Source organism: Lathamus discolor, chromosome 3 (genome assembly GCF_037157495.1).
Source record: "Lathamus discolor isolate bLatDis1 chromosome 3, bLatDis1.hap1, whole genome shotgun sequence".
NCBI classification, from domain to species: Eukaryota; Metazoa; Chordata; class Aves; order Psittaciformes; family Psittacidae; genus Lathamus; species Lathamus discolor.
In genome coordinates, this window is record NC_088886.1 from 59,000,696 (window position 1) to 59,026,546 (window position 25,851).

Sequence of the window (25,851 nt, forward strand, 5' to 3'; positions counted from 1 at the left end):
CTGAATATGAAATTACCCAAGATTTAATTCTACAATGTATTTACACACATAATATTCAAGTTGGGTATTTGAAAAGAAAATGAATTATAAGACAAACCCAAAATCTGCAGACTTTGGCAGTTTGTTTTCCTTCATGGCTGTATTTCTTTATGTATTTCTTTATACTCTTTATTGTGGCAGCTTAGTGAAACAGCATTTAGATCATAGCTGTAGTACAGGCCATGGATTGATCATTCCTTTCTTTGAGAGCTCTCAGCAAGATGCTCAATGAATGCAATCCAGGTTTGCTAAGCAGTTAGAGGAATAAGAAAAGAAGTATGATACAACACATTGCTGTGAGTAGTGCTATTGTGGAAGCCACTTGGAAAGGAAGCACAATTTGTCTGTTGGTTGGTTTTAATGACAAAGATCACCAAGTAGAGCCACTTCGGGACAGCTGAGTCAAAGGAGAATCTGGCACTGCCTGGTTATTCCTCCTGGAGAACAATGTTTAAGTATCAACACTTGCATCCTTGAAGTTACTTTACTGAATGACGAGCAACTATGATGACTAGGCAAGGGATATACAATTGCCTATATTCTACTTGTTTCTTCCATTTTGCAAAGAAGTGGGCAGAAGCATTAATGAGATCAAAGCTGATAATCACAGAACCATAGAACAGTTTGTGCTGGAAGGGATCTTAAAGCTCATTCAGTTGCAACCTTCTGCCATGGGCAGGGACACCTTTTCCTAGAGCAGGTTGCTCCAAGCCCCGGCTAACCTGGCCTGGAGCACTGCCAGGGATGGGGCAGCCACAGCTTCTCTGGGCATCTTGACAAATCATTTCACATTCTCAAACCGTACAGGTTTTTTGTCACTGCACCTCTGTCAGTGTGTACTTCTGTGTTCCTTGACTTAGGAGTAAATCATTCCTTGCAGAGCGCTGTGGGTCAGTGTCACAGCAGCCAAGGGCTGCATCTAAGAACTAAAAAGAAAACGTCCAAAAATTACTAATTTGAAGACACAAAGGGCTGGTGTAGATCGGAAGTGGATTCATGTAACTGGATTTCAGGCAGCCCATTCCAACTCAAGGATGAAATTACGAATAAATACAAGAAAAAACTGACCATCTGGTGAGCCATGCCTAATGGAACTGAATTAATTGTTCAGTGGATCTCATGGCCAGTTAAATAGGTTCTCATTGCTTCTTCCTAAATGACACATTCAAAGCTCTTTCCTTCCTTCTCCCCCTCTAACCCTTTAACCTCTGAGTCATTTAGTGGTGGTGGGTGGTGTCTGCTCTGACAGTGTATTGAGTATATTGCTGAAATAAACAGGCCAGTTCAGGGTTTTTTAGTAAATAAGAGTCTCTGGTCAACAACTGACTTTCAAACTCAGGGGCATAAAAAGACATCATTTTAACTCACTGTAGTTATTATTTGCACAGAAGTAGATAGAATTCTGGGTGCTTTTACAGGCAACATGTATCTCTAGGATTGTTTCTTGTTTAATTAGTTATGCACAAAGGTGAAAAAAACAGAGCTGGATGTGAGATGATCGTTGTGAAGCCTAGCTTTGTCCTAATAGTTTTATGATTTGCCTGGCTATAAAATTAGTGGCTTGCTTTCTTTCAACTTCTCTGGCTTTAGCAGGCTGCTGGACAACTGTTGATTTTTAGAAGGATGAGGAAACATACTTAGTTTAGGTGGTCTAAACCTAACATTTAATATTAGTGTTTAATGCTCTTTAACGCGTTCTTCTGTTTGGGGGGAAAGGGGTTTTCTTACAGAAGGGTTTATACATTTGTACAGAAAACAGGACAGACAAGGTTTTGTAACGCCAAAGTAATAAATGGTTAAATGTGACTTTTAGAACCAGTAGAGTCCCAGTCACACAGTTTGTGCTTTCCAGTGTGTCTCAGAAAGGGGTTGCTGTTTTAGCCTGTGTTGATCATAGCGGAATTATTCAGCACAGACAAAAGTGATGAATATATGGCAGATTACAAAAAAAAAAATCTGCTTCAAAACTGTTGCCTTGATGGTGTCTGGGGTGTAATTATATTTTTTAAAATGTGCTTTTCAAATTAGAAACATCTCAGCAAATAGATCTTTTGAGTTGTATCCAGTGCATTTTATTCTTATTTTATATTTATATCGCAAGGTTGTATGACCAATTATTTCATCAAAGCAATTTCTGTGCCATAGAGCTGTTTATGGCAGTTCATAAACATCTGATTCATGAACTGAATATGAGGCTCAGATTTTCAGATCTCCTTGTGATGTCAGAGGTACCATTTCTCCCACAATTAAATAGCCGCCTCTTATGCAGCTCTGTTGGGAAAATACTCAAGCAGAGGAAAGAGAGCTAAAATTAAGGGACTGGCATTCAGATGAAGTTCTGGTCCCTGGTATCCTGATTATCCAATATAGATAACTGAAATGCTCAATGCATATTCCAAAGCATATGTAGTGTGGTGTGGTGTCATACTCTGTAATCCCTCTGGTGAATTTCCATGCTGGAGCCAGCTTTCTTCAGGAAAAGAACAGGCCATTAGCCACTGGTTCAAAGCACTGTGGTGCTTAGTGGCTGCTAGTGGCACAACTCAGGGTAATAGCACTCGGAGGAATATGGAATAATGGAAATGGTCTCCCAGCTGGAGCTTGATCAATAATACCTGGAAAAGCTGCCTACAAGAGCTTTACATGTCATTCATATCCTCACTGGTGACAGTCTCCTATAGGGAGGAGGGAAGAAAGTTGTGTGAGAACACCACCCTGGTTTTGGGGCTTTTATGGCTAAATGTCACCGCTAGTTAGATCTAACCCTAATGCACTTGGTTGCCTAGAATTTGAAGCTACTTCTGGTTTATATGTTGTTTTTCAAAGTACTGAACTATCTAAAAAAGTGTATTTGTCTTTGAAGGAATCCTGTACCATGGTCCCTTTTATATTAGGAGTTAAAAAGAACACATTCCAGAATAGTATCTGGCTTTATTTTAAAACATGTGTTTAGACTCCAGTATCTTAATTTATCCCTATTTATATAAAAAATAAGAACGTGTGCCTTCACTTGAGATGCAATCCCACGTGTAAACAGCATTTCATTCCTAGCCTCTTTCAAATCTGTGATGAGCTCTATTAGCTAAGATTTAAAGTAATTTATACTGTTCTTCTAAAATACTGAAAGCTGAGGCTTGGGACTTGTTTTGTACCATTTGGTTTTGTTTGGTTTTTTTTAAGTGCCATATCTATGTCCCCCCAAAATCAGTGTAATCACATTGGTATGAGGTTCAAGGTCTGGATGAAAGTTCTGTCTACATGTGCTGCTCCTTGGGCTCCAATGCAACAGTTACCGTCAGGATTGCTCCAGTGATAATACTTTCCCTGGCCATTTCTGCTGGCGTTTCTGGTTTTAGTAGGAATAAAGTACTAGATCTGTAAGCAGGGTTAACAATTCTGTACTACAATATTTCAGTAAAATTGTGGCTTATTAAATAAAGCAAGGCAATTTCTGATCTTTCTTAATGTACATTTCCAGTAATTCAGGATCTGATGTCAACCAAAAAAAAAATGTTGTAGATAGTGCAAAGAAGTGAAATAATCAGATTACCTTTCAGGAAATGTATAGTATTTATTTCAAAGTATTTTATTGTACATAGCTAGTAGAAGGATTCACAGTCTACAGGGTGGTAGTTTGAGTCAGATGGACACAATGACTTTTTTTAGTACAGTCTGCATTTCTTGGCTGTGATGGACTGGAGGAATTTCTCCCTTCTCACTGTCCGTGCAATTCTCCTTCAGTTCTCTGCCCCATCTCCTTCTCCTTGAGAGATGTAGCCCACCTTCTCTGAACTCACTATTTTTTAGTTTATCTGAGTCCTTCTGGGCTTGGATTTGTTATAGATGTGATCTCTCGGTAAGAACACACAGGACAAGCAAGCTGATGGATTCCTATGTTACTATGGGGAAACCCCAGGGTTGGTTTTGTTGTGCTCTGGAGGTGAGTCTTTTGATTTTCTTTGCATGAGCTTTTTACACTGTTCATTTGCCAGATCACATCTATTTCACAACTGCCAAAGGTCTGTTGTTGGTTTTCTGGGCATTTCCGGTTGTGCAGGTCACATTCTAGACCTCAGCTGGACTGATTCTTATGTGCTGGAGCCTCACATTATCAGTTAGACTGTTAGGTGTTAGTGACTGCCGTACTGAAGCTATGTTAGACCAAGGAGATAAGGAAAGGATGCAGGATTCACACAGCTCATGCATACTTACTCTGGCATCTGAAATGTGGGTAATCCACATTACGAATCTAATTACAAGCAATGTGGACAACAGAAACATCTGTGCATTATTTATGCATATCTCTAGGGCTTTAAAGGGTGAGTCCTTAAACAAAGATGGAAATTTTAGGCTATGAATATCCCCTTTGTCTTGAACTGTGAACTCATTCATTGTAAGTGGTCCTATTTTCCTGATAGAGATGCATGTAAAAGAGAGTATGTTTGTAGCAACAGCAATACGCATGAGTTGACTTTCCACTTTTTGGGTCTCTTTGAGAACTCTGACATTAATGCTGCTGCTGTCCCTGAATTGCTCATGTTTATGCAAACTCCAAGCAGTGCTGTGGGTTTATAATACCACTTAGAGGCATTTAATGGAGGCTTCTGATTTGCAGGGGGAAAAAAAAACCAACAAACAATAGCATTTGCCAAAAATAACCCGAACCAACCCAGAGGGGAAGGAATTTTGTGTTCCTTAGCCTGGATTACGACATAAACCTCTAGAGACATTCTGATAGCTCTAACCAGGGGTTGAATGGAAAGCAATCAAGAGCAATGAAAAGGAAACCTCTTGCTTTTTGCTGCTGTGGATGAGTTTCTGACCAGACACAGCAATGCACACAGAGAATCACCAAACAGACTTGTGGAGGCTATGAGCTGACCCATTAAATTAAATTGCACCTGCATTGCACCTAGATGGTCTCACCAAGCTGCGTCAGGTGTCAATGTGCATTTCCAGTGGGTACCCATGTGTTTTCACACGGTGAACAATGATTTGTGAATAAAGGGAAAGCTACAGGCAGGTAAGATGCAGCAGTGTTCCTGTATTGTCCAAATGAATTGATGTGGATTGATACGAGCTATACCAGCCTTGACTTCAAAATAATGGTTTATTGTATATGTCCTCAGGTTCTTCCTGAGGACACCGGTCCAGCTGAGTCTGCTTGTAAGATCAGAACCTCACTGTCATTTTGCACGGGCCATTGCATGGTGAAAGTTTATACTTCCAGAGTAGTTTAGAATTGTATGAGTCACCAAGAACAATCAGATCATTGCCTTTAAGACGGTCACTAAACCAAAAAGTACAAACTCGCTGGAAAAGGTTTTTCCTTAATGTTTGTCCTCTAAGTACTATTGGCTGTTAGTGAAAACCATGAATTTTCTCAATTCTTTCTTCTAAACATTTATTTGTTTCATTGTTTTGTTTCTTCTGAGAAGTGAAATTTCCTGGGTTTACTGAAAAAGTGGACCTTGCTCAGTTCTCTTTTCAAGCCACACCTTTTACAGCATTATACCGCAAGATGCTTTGCCAGCAGCTTGCACAAAATTTGTTGTTTGTCCTAAATGAAGATAGGGCAAATGTAATTGGACAGCTAGATCTCCCCTTCCCACCCTCCCCAGACCCCCCCCCCCCCCCATCCTATTATCTCTCTACAATAGCATTTGGGTGTATTCTTCTTCTTCAAAGTGTTGTCCTTGGGTTCAGCACAAATTGGCTTACAGAATTCACTGATAGCTGAACATCTGGGATACCAAGGTGTGTCGGTATAGTCGAAGTGAAAGAAGTATCAGCATGATTCTCCTGATGTTTCAGTCCAAAGTAGCACAGTCAATCATTATTGGACTTACAACGACTGTAGAATCACAATGACTGCGTTGGAAGGCACCTTAAAGCTTACCCAGTTGGCACACTGGCATGGAGAAGATGCCCGCATGGCGGCTTAATGGGATCCTCCCAGGCATGTCTCCCAAGGAACGAGACAGGGCAAGGGGAAACGGCCTCAGGCTGTGCCAGGAGAGTTTAGGCTGGATCCTGTGCACAACTCCTTCCCCAGGGGGGCCCGGCACTGGAGCAGGCTGCAGTCGCTGCCCCGGGCCCCGCTCCGCGCCGTGACGCGACCTGACATGCTCAGTGACCGGCAGGGGGCGGTGCCGGCCCCGCCCAGCCACGCGTGGCGCCTCAGGCAGCTCGAGGCAGATCGGGCTGTGGTGATGGCGGTGATGGCGGCGATGGCGGCTCTCGGCACAGAGCGGGGAGAACAGAGGCCGACCTGGTGGTACAGACAAGGCCGTCAAAGCCATGTGTCCATCCAGCCGTCTGTCTGCAGTGAGTGCCAGAGCCTGCTAGATGGTGGCTGAGATGTCAGCAGGTTGGTGACTTGCTCTGCATGGTGGCAGAGCTCTGGGCAGAGGTGCAGTGGCTAAGGAGTATAAAGGAATCTGAGGAGGAGGTTGAGTGGCAGAGCCACACTTTACCATCCCTGAGAGAAGCAACCCAGTCACTCAAAACAAATGACATTCTGGATCCCCTATCTTCTTGCCACCAGGAAAATGGAGGGACCTAGAGATGGGGGAGGTTGGAAACTCCTCAGAGTAGGCAGCGTATGACCCCCCCAGCTTATGTCATCTTCACAAGTACCGCTCTACAACAGCTTTGAGGCTCTGATACTTGAGGATCAGGAAACCGAGGAAGATGATGAAGTAGATAAGGGATCATCCAGGTTAGAAGAGCCATCATGGAAGAGTCAGAGAATGCCTCGTGTCATGACCAACTCTACTGGGAGCAAAAGAAGAGTAGTTGTGGTTGATGGCTGCTTCCTGAGAGGAACAGAGGGCACCATGTGTCAAACCAGCTCGGCTCACAAGGTGCCTACCTGGCACCAGGGTAAGGGACATCACCAGAAAACTCACTCGTCTGGTACAGCCCAGTGCCTGCTATCCTTTGTTAGTCTTCCAGATAGGCAGTGAAGCGGTTTCATCAACAAGAAGCCTGAAAGGACTCAAGAAGGACTTCAGGTCTTGGGGTGACTGGTTCAGTGTTTGGGAGCCCAAGCAGTGTTCTCATCCCTCCTGTCAGTCACATAGGCAATGGAAGCATCAGATAAATCTTGCAAATTAATTTCTGGCTTCAGGACTGGTGTCAGCGCCAGAAACTCAGGGTTTTGACTATGGCTCGGTTTGCATGGTAAAAGGCCTGCTCGCGGCACATGGGGTACACCTGTCCCAAAGAGGGAAAAGGATCCTAGCCCAGGCGTAGCAGGGCTCATAAAGATGGCTTTAAACTAGGTTCAGAGAAAGGGTTAAAACCAGACTCTCTAGTAGGGAAGACCGGTTTTCTCTTTTGATCTTCTTATATCTACACCACTTCAAAACAGGAAGCTGTAAACAACTGTGATCACTTTGTGACAAATGAGTGCCAAAGTAATGAGGGTGGTTACATACAACCCTCAAAAGCATGGCTCACCAAGAAAAGTTGCTCTGTATCTCTCTGGGATTTGCAGCCTTGTGGATGGGTTGACATTAAATACAGTGTGGTGTATTCCAGAAAAGACTGGCAGAAACTGTGCTGTCAACAGTCAGTGAGAGAAGATTGCTGATAAGAGACAGATCATTGCCCTGTGAGAACAGCTGCAGTTCTTCAGATAAAGCAAGGGGTGACTGGAGAGAATTTGTGCACCTGGTCACTGGCTAGTAAGTTTGGAATGCAGATAACACGTGGTGAGGAGCTGGTGGATTTTACTTCAGTCTCATGATGTTTAGTTTTTGCCTTAAATTCCCTGGGTTTCTGTAGTGATAAAAGAATGGGTTTTTTGGAAACTATTAGCTTTGACTACTGCATAGGAGAACTTCAGAATGCCAGTTATAAAGGTTTCGTTATTAAAATATGACTGAAAAGAATCTATGTGGTTTATGAGATTGTTGGTACACAACTTTAACAGTTTCAAATGATGAATAATGCTGCAAGAAAGTGATTTGGCTTTATCCTGGTTTGGCGTATTAAAAAATAGAATTATTTGTTATAAATTTCTATTCCTGTTTAAGAATATTTCTTTTAAGTCCCCTTTAATATGATTTTGATTCTGATGGGTAAGGTTCTGGTCACTGATGTTTTGGGGTTTTTCTCCTTTTCAGTTACACCAGCAGAGTTGTTTCCAATGGACTGAAGGCACAAATTAATAATCCAGAACTAAAAGTCAGAGGACTGGACCCACTCATCAGTAATTTGATTGACAAACTTCAGCACTTCAATCAAGTAAGTAATTTTTAGAGAGAAAAGCATTTTATCACTGGGTTTGATAGCAGAGCTGAAGCTAAACTTGGTAGGGGATACTGCTGCTCATGTTACATTTCCTAGGGTCACAGGCCTGGTACTAAAGGCAACTGAAGATTGTTGTGCCAGCTGGTTTATGAACTCGAATAAGACAAAATTATTTCTCTGGAAGTTGCTCTAGTTTCTGGTTGTTGTTCTGCAGCTGTTGATCCATAGGTGTTGATTAACTGTCCTACAGGCCAGCGTCCCAGTAACATGGAGGAACTCTCAAGCCCCACAGTTCACATAAAGCTTGTGACTGGAGGCTTGTTGTGTGAGAGCCTTGAGGATTTCTGTGATATTCTTGTGTTGGAGGAGTATCTCCTTGTTTGTGCAGCTTCCTGTTTTGCAGTGGTGTATATATAAGCAGATCAAAAGAGAAAATGGGTCTATAAGGGTATGATAACTGAACTGTAGGGAATGCTGAAGTCAGGACAGAAGGTGCTCCAGGATGAAATAACTTTGAGCCTTTGAAAACATTTACTTGACAGGCCTTCTTCTCAAGCCCATCAGCCCCAAAGGAGAGAGAACCTACCAAAGAGTTTGTCAGAGGCATGATTAACCTGTGTCTGCCTCTATCATCTATTTGGGTTCCCTCAGATGCACTTCCAGTCCTGGTGCATCTATCTGTTATCTTTCAAAGCTGAATGCATGATTCTCTGATATGACTGCTTCAGCACACCTCTTTGTGAGCTCCAAGTAGTGCCAGTCCAAGTGATCTGGAGCAAACAGATTCAACAGGGATTGATTCTCATTTAAAGTAGGCATGTTTGCTTGTCAGCTTGGAAGAATGCTTACAACGCTGTTTGAAATCAGATGTGTTTGCACATTAGTCTGCTCACAATCTTTCACCATTAAAGAGTGATGGAGCATAGGGATGGAAATAGTAGAAAACTACTGTAAGATTCAACTCCACCTTTATGTGCAGGAAGAAAAATAATCTGCACAGGTAAAACAGGAGGAGGACTTGCTTAGTCAGGATGTGGGAGGTTACTAACGCTGTGGCTGTGACTGGAATTGATGGTTTCATCTCTTCCCCCTGCAAAAGTACAACCCTCATCTACCTCTCATCAACTACCAGTAGTAAATCCATAAGCTAACCAGAAATTAGTGTTTTGATTAAATCTTTCTTAGCTTTAAAGTGCTTCTACTATTGTGTAGGCTGCAGTCTAAGATTCTTTGTATCACGCTGTTTGATTTAACTTGCCATGGGGAATTACAACAACCAGTCTGATACGGTATTTAATATTACAATGAAATAGACATTATGTGGTCAGATTGATAAAAAGGATAATTCATTATTTATCTGCCTTTGCATGTTATAAAGTAGAGTGTTAATTTACTTTATAAATATTAGATACATCCATCTGTGTAATAGTCTTCTATAAACACTGACAATAAGAAATAGTTAGAAATGGATTAAATTAAAAGTAGCTGTGTATTGGAAATTCTGTTTCTTTGCTGTAGAAAAATTAAAGTCTGAAGTCTCAGAGTGAGCTGCATACCAATTTTCTTCAGTTATATACATTTAAAAAACAGCTTCAAACACCACTTTTTAGCCAGAAGAATGAAATCCAATTCCTAGCTCTTTCTGTAGGTTGGAACTGTTGCTTTCTGTTACTTCTAATTATGTTTTAGGAGAATATCATCTTTAAGTAAATGTAACTCCCATCAGATTGAGGTGCTTAGCAATAATGGATTCCAAGGGTGAAGGATTAAACAGAATACTGATTATTGCCCTAAGATGGTTTATTCGTAAGTACTTGGGATAATACAAATTCCTTTGATCATAATTTTAGTAAGATTTCTTGAGAGATCAAAGAAGTTTCTAAATATCTAAGGTTTTCACATACAGCATCAAACATGTGTAGCTGCTTCCTGCTTCTTGAGTTTTCATTTTGCTTGTAATATTAATATACAAATAAAAACTGACACTGAAAAGCTGATTAAACCAGGAGTTTAAAGTGTCATCAGTAGCGTGTGTAGACTGTTTAGAGGAAGAGTTATACAGAATCCCATTACTCATTTTATGGGCAAATCAATTTTTTCCATTAAATTCTTTTTTTTTTTTCTCCCTTGGAGGCAATACATAAGGTGGAATTTAAGCAGTGATAAAATAAGGTGTTATCTTTTTATCTTGTAGTGTTTGACATTTGCAGTGCCATTGTAAGCAGTAGTTGCATACTGCATATACAGAAGCAATCGTAGAGAGGTAGGAAGACTGGAGAGCAGAGAACAAAGCAATGCACAGTGTGAATCATAGGTGATTTGATGTGTCTAGGCCCCAGTAATCTGCCACTTGAAGAATATTGCGAAACTACCCAGAAGAAAGCATATTCTTGAATAAAAGGAAGATGTGTGACGGGGGTAGCAATGCAGCACTTGGCTGTGAGCAAGAGTGGCTTGTCACTGTCCATGCAGGAGTAGCAAACCATTCATTTAAATCAAACCTGACAGTCTTTGGTGTACAACAGCCATGTCTTTGTTAGCTCCTTATTATAACTTATCCACAAATGTGAAGAGATTAGACACTAAATTATTTCTAAATCCCATGAACAGGAACAGAACTCATGTCAATGGATTATTGTTCTAGTTGGTGCATCTGAACTCCAGCATGTTGCAAATAATCTGCATGCAAGGCATCTTGCATTTCTGCCTGTCCCTTAGGCTGAGATGCCAGCTCATTGGAGATTATAACAGTTCCTCATTTTTTTCATCCGGGACTTAAATCCTCACCACATAGTTCTTGGGTTCTTTTAAAAGATTGTGCAAACACCATGTTATTTCATAACCACTTCACAAAGCCAAAAGTAAAGTGAAATTTAGAGAATATTATTCAACAATTACTATTATTTGCATCCCTGGCAGATAAGGTGTTTGAAGGGTTTATTGTAGCTGCCGATTCACATATAAATAGAATTACTGAGTTACAATTTACTTTTAGGAATGCAAAACCAGCTCAAGCAAAGTCCGAGGTTGATTTTGAAAAACTATCAGTTAGGAATAACATAATTTCCTCCCTGCTTTTTGTCAATAGAGCAGATGTGATCTGCAGCTGATAAACATAAAACCCTTCATTGCACCTTTTTTGAGTACTACTTCTTGCCACATAATCACACTTAAATATGTTGTAATGTTTTTCTTCAGCATGATGCTTTTCACAGTTCAAACGCAAGCAATTCTGAGGCCAAAGTTAAAAATCCTGAAGGATCAATTGTGTTGAAAAGCAAAGAAAATGTCAGGGAAGAGTGAAAAAGCTTTGGCTCTAGCTTTACTAGCAGGGTCGCATGAGCAATCTCAAAGGATTATAATATAGGAAGTATTATACAGGTTTAACATATTTGTCTTTTGTCAGCCTAACTCTAACCTTGGCAGATACTGAGAATCAGTGTGTTTTGCTGTTGTCAGTCAGAGATGAATGCTTAGGGCATGACCGTGCTTCAAGATATAGTGCAATATCCCAGCACTTAAAATGAGAGTAATGTCAGAACAAATCTTGCTTAATCTGGACCCACATATTTTTTTTATTCCTCCCCCCACTCCCCCAAAGTCTCATAGAAGAGCCAGCTGAACTAAGAAATAACTTTAATTCCTTTTAGATCTATGTACAAAGGATGCCCTCATAGCAAAGTTCAAGGCAGCACACTGAGGTATTTCTTATCAATGAAATGTGCTAGCCATAATATAATCTCAAATGTGAATTTAATTGGATTAGACAATAGAGACTAATACATTGAATAATTTAGCTACTACTTAGTTTAAAAATGTATATATATTTTTAGGCTTCTATAAAATTTATTACATTATAGGGGTTTTATATGAGGTTTAAGTGGAGACAAGTTGGTTTGATTTTCATCCAAAGTTGTAGATTAGTCAGACTGAGTCTCAAAATATTCAGTTCTTATTTTATCCAGTGAAAACACAGAAAGGTTAAAAGTCATCTTAGAAAGACTATTGCTGTATTACTTCTAGTACTTGGGATTTAAACAGCCCCAACATTTCTAGAAGTATTATTGCTTGCCCCCACCATACCTTCCAAAACCTGCAGACTTGTGTTTCCTACTGAACAGAGCACCTTTCCCAGAACTGCCATATGTCTGGGTTTCCAAAGCAGGTCCTCTTTTATTCCATCCAAAGTGCTTGGAAACCTTGGACATTTCTTCAGGATTTCAGGTGCGCCATACCCCTTTTAGAAGTGGCCAGGTTGGATAGTGTTTAGAGGAACCTGCTCTGGTGGAAGGTGTCCCTGCCTATGGCAGGGGGTTTGGAACTAGATGAGCTTTAAGGTCCCTTCCAACCCAAATCAGTCTGTTAAATGTTCTATTTGTGGTATAACACTTATTACTTGTTCTTGACCAGAAATGCCCCTCTGTGAGTATTGGCAGAGGGTAGCAGTCTGGCTGCTATGGTAGCCTATTGGTTTTGATGTTAATGGATTTGTTTTAAAGATAGAAAGTCAGCAGTTATCATTGAATTAATTAAGGTTGTCACACTGAAATTCTAAGTTCTCTTATGTAAATACTTACTTTGTTCTATTAGCCCGTTATCTTTTTCTAATTACTCTAATAATTGTAAGTCATATACATTGTTTTAAGTTATTAGAAGTGTGATTATGGTATTTACTTTTAATGTCGTTCCTGAGGTACGATAACTTTCTTATTTTTGGAGATGGTAATTTTAGCATACTAGGAAAGAGAAGCAGAGATTTATGGACTGATCATTGTTTTCTTCAGGGTAAGGGAAAGGTCTTCAAACAATTGATTGATCATTGGCCAAAAACAAGAAAACAGGGTCATTTTCCTCTCTTCCTGTAGCACTACTAAAGGGAGGAGACAGGTAGAAAAAGCAGTGTGAAACAATAAAACTAAAGATGACCTAAAGCCCACATGTAGTCTCTAAAGCTCAAGCGGATCCATACTGCTGGTGACAAGTGGATTAATGCTACCACAGTATACTGGCACTTCCCCATTAAAGCAAACAGGTTGTTTCTAGCAATAATTTGGGTTGCATTTGTAACACAAGTTGATGAATCAGACCTGGACCAGAGAAATCCCAGGTCAGGTGTCCCTCTGAGAGATTTCTCTTGCTCGATGCCTGATATGGCTGCCTGATGCCACTCTCAAATGCTTCCTGCACAACCCAGAACATAGGGGCAAAGTCATTGATGACACTTGCAGCCCACGGATTTAGGTTGCTTAACCAGTTTCTCCATGGCAGCTTAATGTGAGATGGTCCATAACTTGTTTGCCCAGGCAAGCAGCCTTTTAATAGGTCTCCTCACTGTATCTGCCATGTGTAGAGAGGCTAAAACCTTGGGATCAGTTTGGTGCCGTTTGTATTCATGTGATCAGCCACAGACTTCTTGGAGGACAAAATAAAGAAGAGCTAATGATGGGTTTGAGGTGAGGTTAGGCAAACTTCCCTAGTCACTGTTACTGTCTAGTCTAAAGAAAATAGGGCCACAAGCAAGTGTCAGAGGAAAACTTGATTACATTCCTCTTCTATCAGTATTTGTTCCCTTGCACTTTGGAATTTGGAAAGCGAGACTGAATACTGGGGAGAGGCCATGTCAGGAGTAGCCTTTGGGCTACTGGGAAATGTTCACAAGTAATTACTGTAATAGGAAAGACTAAAGGAAGCAGTGTTTTGTTTCAGGCAGAACCTCTATTGTGAGTTAGCATTAGTTGTCAATTTGAAGAAATTCAGTCTTACAATAGACCTGTTCTGCTTCTCACCCTGTCTTACACTTCTTTGGTGTATGATCTTTGTTGCTACTACTCTTTCAGCAAACACATGATGCAGTTTTTGAATGGCTACAGATGACCTTGACCTTACTTTCAGTGTGTTCCCCAAAACATGGGGCATCTTGGTGTTGTGGGTGCTGGGCATGATGGCTGGCTGGGCTGTCCTAGCACAGTACAAAAGGCATCTTCCTGTTCTCTGCCCCCTAAGCGGGCATGTGAGGCTTCTTCCATCCTGACACCTCTCCCTTCTTCCACCTTTCAAGTATAGCTATTCCTGCTTCTCCAGGTAAATGCATTAATTTTGTGTGGCTGATGTCCTCCTTTCTCCATTAGAAAAGCTTGGCACTGTACATTCATGTCTGTCATCAGAATTCCCACAATAAACTTTGCATCAGACACAAAAGGCTGAGTTTTACCTGCTTGCTAGCACTGACTGCAAGAGAACTGCCTAGTAGGACGAATCACTTTTACTGTAACTGTTTCTGAAATTTCTTCTTCTTGCTTTTATTTCAAGACTTGAAGATTTGTGAAGAACTGAAGTTCAGCTAATTTGTAAAAGTTTAGTGGGAATTTTACAAACCCTATTGCACTCCAGTTCTCACTGTCCAGTTTTTACTTTTATGAACATGAGCTAGTCTTTAGCTCTCATACTTCTTTACTGGCCTTTCTTACCCATATTGAGGTGGTTTTTTTTCTGAAAATCAGCCTGGTGTAAGTTGATTTTGAAATAATTAAGTTAGGTGTATGATTCAGAGGCACTGTGGAAGCTCTTCAGCTGTGGCTATCAGCTGATTTCATTGTACTGCAGACAGTCTGTGCAGTTTGTGCCTAGATCAGTTCAGCCCTCTGCATGTATAAGGCCAGCATGCAGGCTTAAGAGGAAAACATAGCAAGAAGTGGAAAGGAATTTCTTCTGTCATAGAAGACTATGGCATAGTTTCACATAAACATTGTTTTATCTGGATTGCTAGGGTTGGTAAAAATTGGACAAAGTTTTATAAATAACAGGTTAAATGCACAAAACCCAACTTCATACCAAAGCCAAAGAAGATGGACTAAGTGTCAGAGAACCTCCCAGAGATTTAATCTTTAAGAAATGTTCAAATTCACCTTCAAATAGGGATGTCCTGTGACCCTCTTGTTCTGTCACTTCATTTACACATACTGTCCTAAACAGGAGCAGAGATTGCTCAGAGATGTGCAGCGCCTGAAAACAAGTAGCCCCACTGTACCTTTCCAGGTTTATACTTCAAGAAGTGACATTTTACAATACCCAATGGCTTCCCACACCCAGGAGGTGAAATGCTGTTAGAAATAATACGGAAATACTGTGCCCCTCTATCTTAAATGCCAACTCGGACACAGTTGAGTTGCATAACCTTCTTCAGCCTTCTTTACCAGTCTAGGTCCAAGTGAAGCTTACACGGTGCTTAAATGACAAATGCAGAGAGTCCCACAGAGCACTTATATTAACGGCTGTCGTAAGTAAGATACTGGGTTTTTTTTTCAAAATGCATTAGCAATAAAACTATTTTTAGAGGCATACATTTTAATTCTGATTTTTCCATCATCTTCTACCAGCGTTTACCAGAGTATAAAAGTTACGAGAGAATAATAAATAATTTGAGGATGGAAGGGACGATCTGGACATAATCCAGTTCAACCTTCTGTAGAAAGCAGGGCTTTAGATTAGCTTATCCAGGGCCCTATAAAATCAAGTTGCATAGTTCCAGTGAAGGAGATTGCATTTCTTCTCTGCTGCTGCTCTGATTTGTGTTTGTTTGTTTGCTTGTATCTATGAAAATAAGTGCACTAATCTTAAATGACTTGCTTCTTTCTGTTTGTAATGCTGTTAAGGTCCAGCCTGAATTCACAGACAACAGTTCTTAGACACAGAATAGACACTTCGTACCCTTATACACTGAAAGATGTTCCAGTGTATAATGCAGGAGCAGTTATATAATAACTTGATAAGGGGATATCTGGAAGTTCCTGCTTCCTATAGGAAAACATCCAGAGGAAATGACAAAGTAAACAGTGTGTCTCTGTATCTTGCAGAAAGCAGGTTCCTGTTGCGAGCCCAGCCTGTCTGGATTACCACCAGTGAGGCTGACATAAATTAGTGGAGAATACTGGTTAAGCAGCAGCCTGCTCATTTAGGGAGCACAGAATTTGCATACACTTACTGGCTGGAAGAATATTTACTACTGTGCAGATGATGCAGAGAAAAGCGTCGGGTATTACAGTTGGGAACCATTTGCTCATTACTGTTCTTCTGAATAGCAATGAGGTGCATGTAAAAGTCCATGTGCCACAGCTTCTGTGCATTTGCAAATGTAGCCTGCTCCTGAGCATAGATGACAACTTTTTCTGCCTTTAATTGTGATTTTTATGGCTGAAAATGCCATTCATGTAGTCCTGAAAGCACCCAGGCCCCTCAGTTTCTGTAACCCTGGACGCCTCGGGCTTCGGCTAGCTGAGGTGTCTTGCATTGCAAATGTGATTTATTTACTATGCACTGTTTAGTGACACCTACAATCTATCCTGCTTCCTGGGACTGTATGCATTTTAAATGAGATAATACATTTATTTCACTTGCCTTTTTCATGCATCTGAAATGAGCCTGTGCCTCAGTGCAGTTACGTGGGAGTGGATCTATTTGGGGCTGAGTATTCCCAGTCCCAGATGTCATGGATGAAATTGTCATTATGCAGAACAGTCACCCAGGAGACCAGCGATTCAGAAATAAGTAGCCTTGGTATTGTCTTAACACTAATAGCAAAGTGAAAAATGAGAGGCAGTGAATAAGACAGTGCCACTTCAAATGTAGAAATCATGTACTTTCCTCACTGTTTTCTCAAGCATTTTTGAGCTATGCAAAGGCACCAGTGTTCACTCTGGAGGAAAGTCATTCCACAGAGAGTGTTATCACATGAATCTCATGCAAGTGCTTCACCCCACCCAACAGATTTGAGAGTTGCTCGTACTTAGCAAACATGAGCTGCTCACAGACAACTGCAGAAGGTACCTCATAGACTCACAGAATGGTTTGGCTTATAAGGGACCATCTAGTTCATCTAGTTCCAACCCTCCGCCTTGTTGCAAGACTGAAAGTGGGTTCTCTGCCTCTTACAGCAACTGAGAGCTCCCAGATAGTTGTTAGTATAGAAACATTGGTGAGTACTGACAAAGGGTAACATTCATCTAGTAAAGCCAGCAAGTCCCAGCACGTATAACCATGCTCAAACCCAGAATCAACATTTTATGTATGTCCTAACTTTAAAGAGAAATATTTGCCCTGGCTATCCACACTGTGTGCAATTATAATTACACACATGTTTGGGTGAAGGCCATGCTCAAAAATGAGAGAGATACTGGGCCTGGTGTAAGCCTTCTGAGATTAAACCCTTTCCATAACTGTAGGAGAGTAAATCTCCTTGACAGTCTAAGTCTTGAATTCAAGGCTTTTACTCCAGACCACCCTTCTTTCTCCATTGATGAGAAAGGGAATCTAGGGAGAGTCTTCTGGGAAGGCTAGCATTAACCTATGCCAGTCCACTGTCATTTATCCCCCCAGTTTTCTCCTTACCAGAAGCCTTCATTCAGCATGGCATTTAAACATTCAGGTCCCTCAGCCATTGCACAAAAGTGCAAGTAAAGGGCTGTGTGCTTTCTTGATTCCTCAGTGTGGGTGTTTATGTGGTTCAGGCTTGTGGCTTTGGGCACACCTCATCACATAGTCCCCCAGAGCAACAGGGATAACACGATTGAATTGTTTTGAAGCAAACTCGCTGTATCCTCAGTTTTACACTGTTCAGTCACATCTAGAGATGAATTTATGCAGACCCCTATGTGCTTTTAATGTGTATAACTGTGAACCAAACTGATGTATGCATTCTGTTGTTTCCAGCAATTGAAAAGTAGCTTTCTAGCTCTGATTTATTAATACTACTGATATGGAAGGTACTTTTTCTATGTGACAAGGACTTTTCCACAGTTACAAAGGTATGTTTAATAACTCATTCAAATGGATTCAAGTGCTAATCAGATTTGAACATAGCTTTTAATAGCCAGAAGCAAATAACTGGGACATAACCCACTGCTGTGAAGCATGTAGTGTTTTGAATGTTGCCATATGTCTGGATCTGCATCAGCCTTGCAAAAAGAATCAAAAAGTGCTCAACATCATTTCAGGGCTCTGCATCTTGTTTGCTCCTTTCACTATCTATAAGAGAAGCCTCTTGCAGGAGAGTTTTTCAACATGACATGTTCATGGGAGTGAACTGGCAGACAAACAATGTAATTATTGGACAATATAATGAAATATGACTTGTGCTTCACTGCAGTAAAATGATGCTGAATCATATTTGATGTGGCATTTGAAATAAGAGAATCTAATAATATTAAATGGATTTCAGAAGGGTAAATGGAAAGCTTGAGATTTGTCTTAGGGCTGGATAATTGGGGCTGGCTGAAGCCATAAAGAGAGAGGGCCAGGGGCCATGGTGAGCTGCAGGCATTTTGAGCCCCTTGGGAAGCTGACCATTTGTGCCAGTCACTCGAATAAAAGTTTAGTATTAAAGAGCTTTGTTGCATGAAGTTCTGGTCTCAAGGGTAATTTTGAGTCATGCAGCACGATACAGAAGTTTTAACTGAGGTGTGTACAATGAATCACTCTGAGTATAAAGTTCAATTTTGGACTTCATTTAGAGTGTTTATGAACCATATAAAACAATATTATACTTTCTTATTATAAAGATTATTTCAGTTATTGGTTAAAATACTTCTTTTTTTTTCCTATCTAGCTTTCCTAATCACTCACTTCCAAGTACTTGGAGATGAAAAATTACACACCAGTTACCAGACACGTGAAATATTTATGTCAGTAATATGATATATTAACTAATAATCCAAACAAAATATAATAAATTGCTACTTAATTCTGAGGCAGTCAAACAAAACTAAATGTATTGGGTTTATTTTGAAAATGGGAATAATTCCTTTTTGAAATCAGAAGAAGTTTCTGTTGGCTCCTGAGTGGAATGGTAAAAGCCAGCATGTCATGGGGGCATATTCAAGAAACGGGTTTAGTTGGTATTTAAAGCATCTCAATTCATCAGCAAAGGAAAAGCACTTTACAATTTCTAAAGTAAACAAATAAGAAACTAAACAGTACAGAGCAGAAATTATGCAACTCTAGAAGAAAAGCTAAAGGTGTGATGTAAAACCTGTGATTGGTAGAGCCAAGGACAGTGAGAAACTGTCTTATTTTGCATGCTAAAGTACATTATTAGATAGCATATGATTAATAAGGAGGCAGAAAATAGCTCTGAGCAACATTCCCATAAATGCTATGACATCTTTTTGGCTTTATTCGTGGAGGAAGCCAAGGCTGTTCTGTCTGTCTGTCCATCAACCTGACCCTCTAGCGGCACTGCAAAGTGACCATGTTGAGCCACATTTCCATAGCCATATTTATCTGTGCAGGAGGTTTCTCTTCTTGCTGATTCCTCCCATTTCAGAAGGTTATGGACTACACTTAACACATTAGCACATATGGCAGTTTGGTTTCTGAGGAAAAAATCTTGGAAGAAGTGCTTGAGGGTGATGCACTAGGCACATAAACAGGGGCAAAGGATGCAGGGCGTTGTGTTCTTAGGAACTGCCGGTACTCAGAGCTTTAGCTGTAACAGGTGTTGCACTGTTTCAGTTAAGCCAGCACAGTTTTTTGTGTATGGGTGCTTTATTTTATCAGTTGAGGTAGGGAAAACTCGAATGACTGTAATCTGGGTTTAGCTAAAATAGTTCAGTATGAACCGTCAAGCTGGAGTTAAACTAGTGAGCAGAAGTTAAACTGTGTGCAATTGCTGTGCAGCCTGCTGTTAGGCTCGTAGCAATTTCAGAGATCATATGATCAAAATGCATTAGTTCTCTCTGTCTGGTACATAGAGAGAAAAAGAGCAAGATCATTTTGCTGGAGACTCAAATCCAAGGAAATTCTGGTCTGCAGAAAATGCCCAAGGAGATTGTTCAAATCCTAGGGAAGCTTTTAGCCACTTTTTTCAATGGGGGATTGGGAAGTGGTCTAAAAAGAGCCAATCTGGTCTTGTCTCTATTAACATTATTGCCTGAGTCCCAGAGAATGTCATAGAATCATATCAAAGAACCATAGAATGGTTTGGATTAGAAGGGACCTTAAAGCTCATCCGGACCCAGCCCTCTGCAATGGATAGGGACACCTTCCACTAGAGCAGGTTGCTCCAAGCCCCATCTAACTTGGCCTTGAACACTGCTGGGGATGGGGCAGCTGCAGCTTCTCTGGGCACCCTGTGACAGCGCCTCAGCATCCTCACTGGGAAGAACTTCTTAACATCTCATCTCAGTGTCCCCTCTGTCAGGTTAAAGCCATTCCCCCTTGTCCTGTCATTACAGACCCTTGTCAAAAGCCCCTCTCCAGGTTTCCTGTAGCCCCTTTAGGCACTGGAGCTGCTCTAAGGTCTCCTCTTCAGGAGCCTTCTCTTCTCCAGGCTGAACCAGCCCAGCTCTCTCAGCCTGGCTCCAGAGCAGAGCTGCTCCAGCCCTCGCAGCATCTCTATGGCTTTCTCTGGACTCTCTCCAACAGCTCCATGTCCCTCTTGTGCTGTTGTCCCAGAACTGGACACAGGGCTGCAGGGGGGTCTAGCTGTAGAGGTAAAAATTATCTTGGACAGACTGTACAGAATGAGAGAAGGCACCCGAATATTCAGCCTCTTTTTTAGCTCTGTCCTACTCTAATTTTTTCTTCCATACCTTTCTTTTTCCCAGTCCCTGCTGTAAATGAAACATTCGATTTTGCCAGTGGTATCTGGGTGACAGGAGAAGGGTAGAGCACAAACCCCACGTGTGTGAATGGGGCCATATGCTGGTGTGGGTGTGGGCGAGTGTGTGGACATGCTTCTCCACTGAAGATTCAAGTAGGATGAAAGTGCAGTTTGTGGAGGATGCAGTTTTGAGTGTGGTGCTTCACTGCAAACTCCTGAATTCAGGTCAGTCTCAGCGTCCCTCTGTTCTTGTATCCACCATTCACAGTGGTCAACAGTATAAGTTCAGGCAAGCTGAAACCTCAGGGTCTGTCAGGGGGAAGAGCAGCAAATGGGATATTTAGCAAATTCACAATTAGTTCCCGGTTTCTGCCTTGGATTCAGGTTAAGCCCTTGTCAATCACAGCTATAAGTAGATGACAGTTATATTGCTGCAGTTAAATCACTCCAATTTCTTCCACCATTTCATAAGCCCTGTAAGGTAGGTGGGAGAAGGCAGTGTTAGTGTGGCTCCTGGAGGGGAAGACGGCATTGATTTCTTAAAGAACACAAAATCCTGAGAATTCAAACGTGTCATATTTTCCCTTTCCAGCCCAGGACTTAACAGAAAATAACAATGTCAGCCCTGCATACAGGATATGGAGGAAGAATTTTGGCTTTTTCCTCCAAGTCCCTCTCTTACTCCACAATATTCTTTAGCACCTGCAAGTCCGCAGTGCTTAGTGGCAGTTCAGTGATCCATTTTAGGATACTGTACCTTAATGTGGCTTTATACAAAGTTTTAGATGTGACAGGAATCAGATGAAATATCTACAACAGCTTGAGAAGGCTTCCGTCTTATCTGGACTTCTGGTAGCTTTCAGAAAGCTGTCAGCTCTAATCTACTGTGTTGGCATATATATCTGTGTGTATATGCTTGAGTATGTATATTATTTTGCATATTATAACAAGTTGAAGATAGCAGAAGTAAAAACAGGTTGATCGCTCAGATGCTCATGTGCCGTGGAAAACTTTGTCCGTGACCTGTGACTGTCATATTGATGTGATCTTTTTCTTCTAGTTGATAGCTACCCACAAAATACCTCTTTCTGTCATCTACTGTGCTTAGTTCTCACCCAGAGCGTTCACTCTGGACAACAGTGTCTCCCATCATCAATCCTTCAGGCTTGCTGCACTTCCATGTTTGGTACTTGCTCTTTAGAAGGTGTCCCTTTTACCCTGCCCTGTGCTCATCTTCGCCTGTAGTTTGTAGTAACATTTATTTCAAGTTCTAGGCAGACAGCATCCTCCCTTGAAAGTCTGGAAGCTCACTGAGTGTTTTGGAGCATGGCTCTGATCTGAGACAGAAGTCTTAGCTGCATCTGATGGGGTTGCTCAGGTTCATTTGTTGTCAGGCTCCTGCTGAAGATATTGTAGCTCTTGACTAAGGCAGTGAATGGAACTGTCCATTCTGGTTTTTGAATTCAAACATGACTCTCCTAACTTAGTTTGCCAAGGTGATATGAATCTAAATCTGTAGGATAGAGTATATTGTACATGGTTGTGGCAGGCAGAAGTTCTTGGCTCAGAGCTGCCCTGTGCACAAAGATTGTCAGGGAGCAACTTGCCCCATCTCCTCTGAAAAAGAAGCTGTGTTTTTTATTTCATGAATACTGTTAGGATTTATGCTCACACCACAAATGCTCTGCACACCCCAATGTGAAGACCTAGCAGAACAGGTCTTATGGCATTTTAGTGCAAGGTGGTGGGTATTTTTAGTCTAGAAGCAGGAGTTGATGTTGTGTGCTCTGGGATGCCAAGTTTCTAAACATTTTGGGGACTTAAACTTTAGCCTTGCAAAGGCTGACCATTACAAGGGTGCAGATCTGAGGAGGAGTTTCTGTCCTTGATCTCTAGCTCTTTCAGGCTGCTTGGATGTTTTTAGACACCCTTATTATTCTGGGTTCTTTTAATTAAAAAAGCATAGAACATGAGTTCCTTTCTATTCTCAGTTGGCCTGTCTTACTTGATTTCATTGTGCAGTAGGATTGTACCATTTAAAATGTGTTTTATGCAGCATCCCTTGAGCTACTTCCTCCAAAAAATGAGAATTGTGGGGCTAATTTTGTGTGGTATCTTTAAGCAGGGGCATCTTGCAGGTCATTATTTTCTTTGGAGATAAAGGTTCCCTCCCTTCTCTCCGCATATTGTAGGGTTCTACCTTTAGGCGAATGAATGGCTTTCAAGCAAAAGGGTTGGGTGGTTGGTTTGGTTTCTTTTCCGTCTCTCTATTGCAAAAACATGGAATTGCTGTTGCTGTTAGAAAGCAGAGAATCCTTTTCAGGTATAGTTGCAAATCTTTCATGTTCTTTTATTAACAATTGAAAAAGCTGGAAAGAGGGGAAATAATTGCAGCAGGAATAACAGGGAAAGTTCACTGTTCAAAATGCTGCTCCCTCAGCATATTCGTTGAGCATTTCTTCTAGTATCTAGGATATAGACCAGAGGAATCTTTCCAGGGGATGCTTGAACTGAAGCAGAGCATCAGGGAATTTCCTTTGTCAGATTTTGTAAGCAGTTGCTGAAGGACCAGCTGCAGTTTATCTGCTCATGGGACTGGCATTCAGGTGCAGGGTGGATCAGAAACCGCCTGTTCATCCATCAGTGAGTGAACAGGTGGGTAAACAGCTCAGGTGATCCTCCCGGGAACTTTTGAACCTGTCAGTCACCTCAAGCGCTGTTTGAGTCTCGAAAGTAACAAAGAAGTTTACGGAGAATAGGTGTTTGGAGAGTGAGATCCAGTTCAGTGTCTTACTGGCAGCAAGGCTTCAGGGTGGGCTGTTGTTTGATATCCCAATGAATCCCCATTAAAGAATGAGGAAGAGGACTCTGAGTGGCCAGCTGCAAGAAAAGCTTCAATCAGGTCTCATGCCTCATTACACATAAAATAATCCAGGCACAAAACTCTAAGGCAAAGGTAATCAGACTAAATTCTGCTGCTTATGGAACATCTCATTCCATTTGTGCCTGTGTTCAGTTTGCTTTCCCTGTTATACTCAGCAGATTGGTGAATAAAAATGCAGATAAACTTCTCCATTTCCCAGGCTAGACAGTGAGAACAGTTAAATTCCATATTGTTAAAATTATAAGCAAGTAACTCTATATGCCTGTGCTTACCCTTTCCAACCGCTGCTTTCTGCTTTCTCCTGTACAGTGCTGTAAATAGATCTGTAGCCCAGACCATAGAAGGTTTATGTGTTGGTTATTGTATTTGCAATAGCCAACACAGTAATGAGTAAGAAGTGTTCAGAGCTTCAATTCATTGAGTGAAAAAAAAGTATCTCTTTTTCACAGCAGAACTGGAGTTTCTCCCATAGAACGCAGCAGCCTAATACATGATCTTAAGACCACATGTGTGTTGTTAATGATTACTTACTGAAAGTTAGTGCCATTTCAGAAAGGCCTTCTGTGCTGAGAACTGCAAATTCCCTTAGCTTCGAGAAAATATGAACTAATAGCTTAAGAGGAACTCTTATCTGGATGTCACCTTTAAGTTCTGTGCTTTACTGTGCATTGTTCATTTTGCATAACACATCATTAAACCATAAATGATTATGTTGTATAACAGAGAGCTGATGTCACTCACTTGTCAGCTGTCAGTCACGTGGTACGGTTTTTGGACTGAATGACTCTGAATTATTAGTGTTTCAGATGTCACAGAACCCATTTAACACTTGATGTCGAAGCCAGCTTTGTTAGAAAACTCAAAATATAGCTACTGTCTCACGCAGACCAGCAGTGTGTGCATAATTATCAATTACTCTACACACTAGAAATGTGCTTCATAAAGAAAATCTCTCATAACTGCAGTTCCCAACTTACAATATAGCAAAGCTGAGGTGTTCAGATGGGGGGAAAAAAACCCAACAAACCCCACTGAGTTACACCTGGTGTAAGCTTCTGCTCAATAAACCAGTTACTACATCTCCTTAACTCTTGGGGCAGATCTGTGCTGTCCTGAGTTGCAACAATTTTGGATGGGGAGAAGGTGAAAGTGTCTGAGGCAACTTTCAGAGTGTAACCAAATATTCCTGAGTGTTTTACCAGTTGAAACATGATTGGGTTTTATGAGTTGATATGTCTGTTACTTAGCCATCATCTTAAATGCTGTTTTAATGGCTTAATAATAGACACCAGTTCTTTCCATTGGGTTTTTGTGGAAGAGTTTTTCTCTGTACAGAGCCAGAGAAAGTCTGTGCTGAAGAATGCTATTGCTGAAGGTGTCCAATGACACAACTCTCTCATTTTGGTTCACTAACCTTCCAGTCCTCCTTGCAGGTTGGCTACAAGTCAACAGAGGCAGTTGGGCAAGGAAGCTCTGATTGGAGTTTGATGGTGGGGCATGTCCACATCCTGGCTGAGAAGCTGTGACGGGCTCTGGGGAAACTTTGGAATAAGCAGGTGCTTGCTTTCTGAGGTCTTCTTAATATAGGAGTCTGTGGCAGTAGTCAGATATTCGTGAAGTCAGTGAAGCAGCAAAAAAATGTGCACTCAGGGCTAAACTAGGAATATGATCAGGGCATGAGAATAACTCTGGTTCCAGAAAACAGCTCAAAGAGTGCCTCCTTCCTAAATAACTAATACGAGATATCAAGGTGTCCATTGTAATCACAGTTTCACTGGGAGCTACATGTACATGGTATGTTGCTTCATAATACAATATATTGAGAAACTCAGAAGCCACGGAAGTCGCACTCTGATTCTCTTGTACCAGTTTTTCCCATCGTGCCTCTGAGTATTAAGGTAGATGCTTAGGACACAGAGCTCTAACCCAAATGCTGATAGTTTTAAGCTGCTTTAGTTTTAGAATTACATTTCTTTAGAAAAGAGCTGTTTTAAGTCATGCCAAAAGCTAGAGCCACATATTTGATAAAAGGAAAGAAGGAAAATCCAAGCCTGCTGTAATTACACTTTGGGTG

The 25,851-nt window shown here is 41.1% G+C and overlaps 1 protein-coding gene across 5 annotated transcripts in view; it reads left to right on the forward strand.

The window, feature by feature from the left end:
• Positions 1-25,851, forward strand: part of LOC136012332 (glypican-5-like) — a 392,267-nt gene that overhangs the window by 244,904 nt on the left and 121,512 nt on the right. For all 5 annotated transcript variants that reach the window (XM_065675474.1, XM_065675473.1, XM_065675475.1 and 2 more), the window contains one exon: positions 8,172-8,292. In XM_065675474.1, coding sequence (XP_065531546.1) covers positions 8,172-8,292 — 121 coding nt within the window. The remainder of the gene's footprint in view (positions 1-8,171; positions 8,293-25,851) is intronic.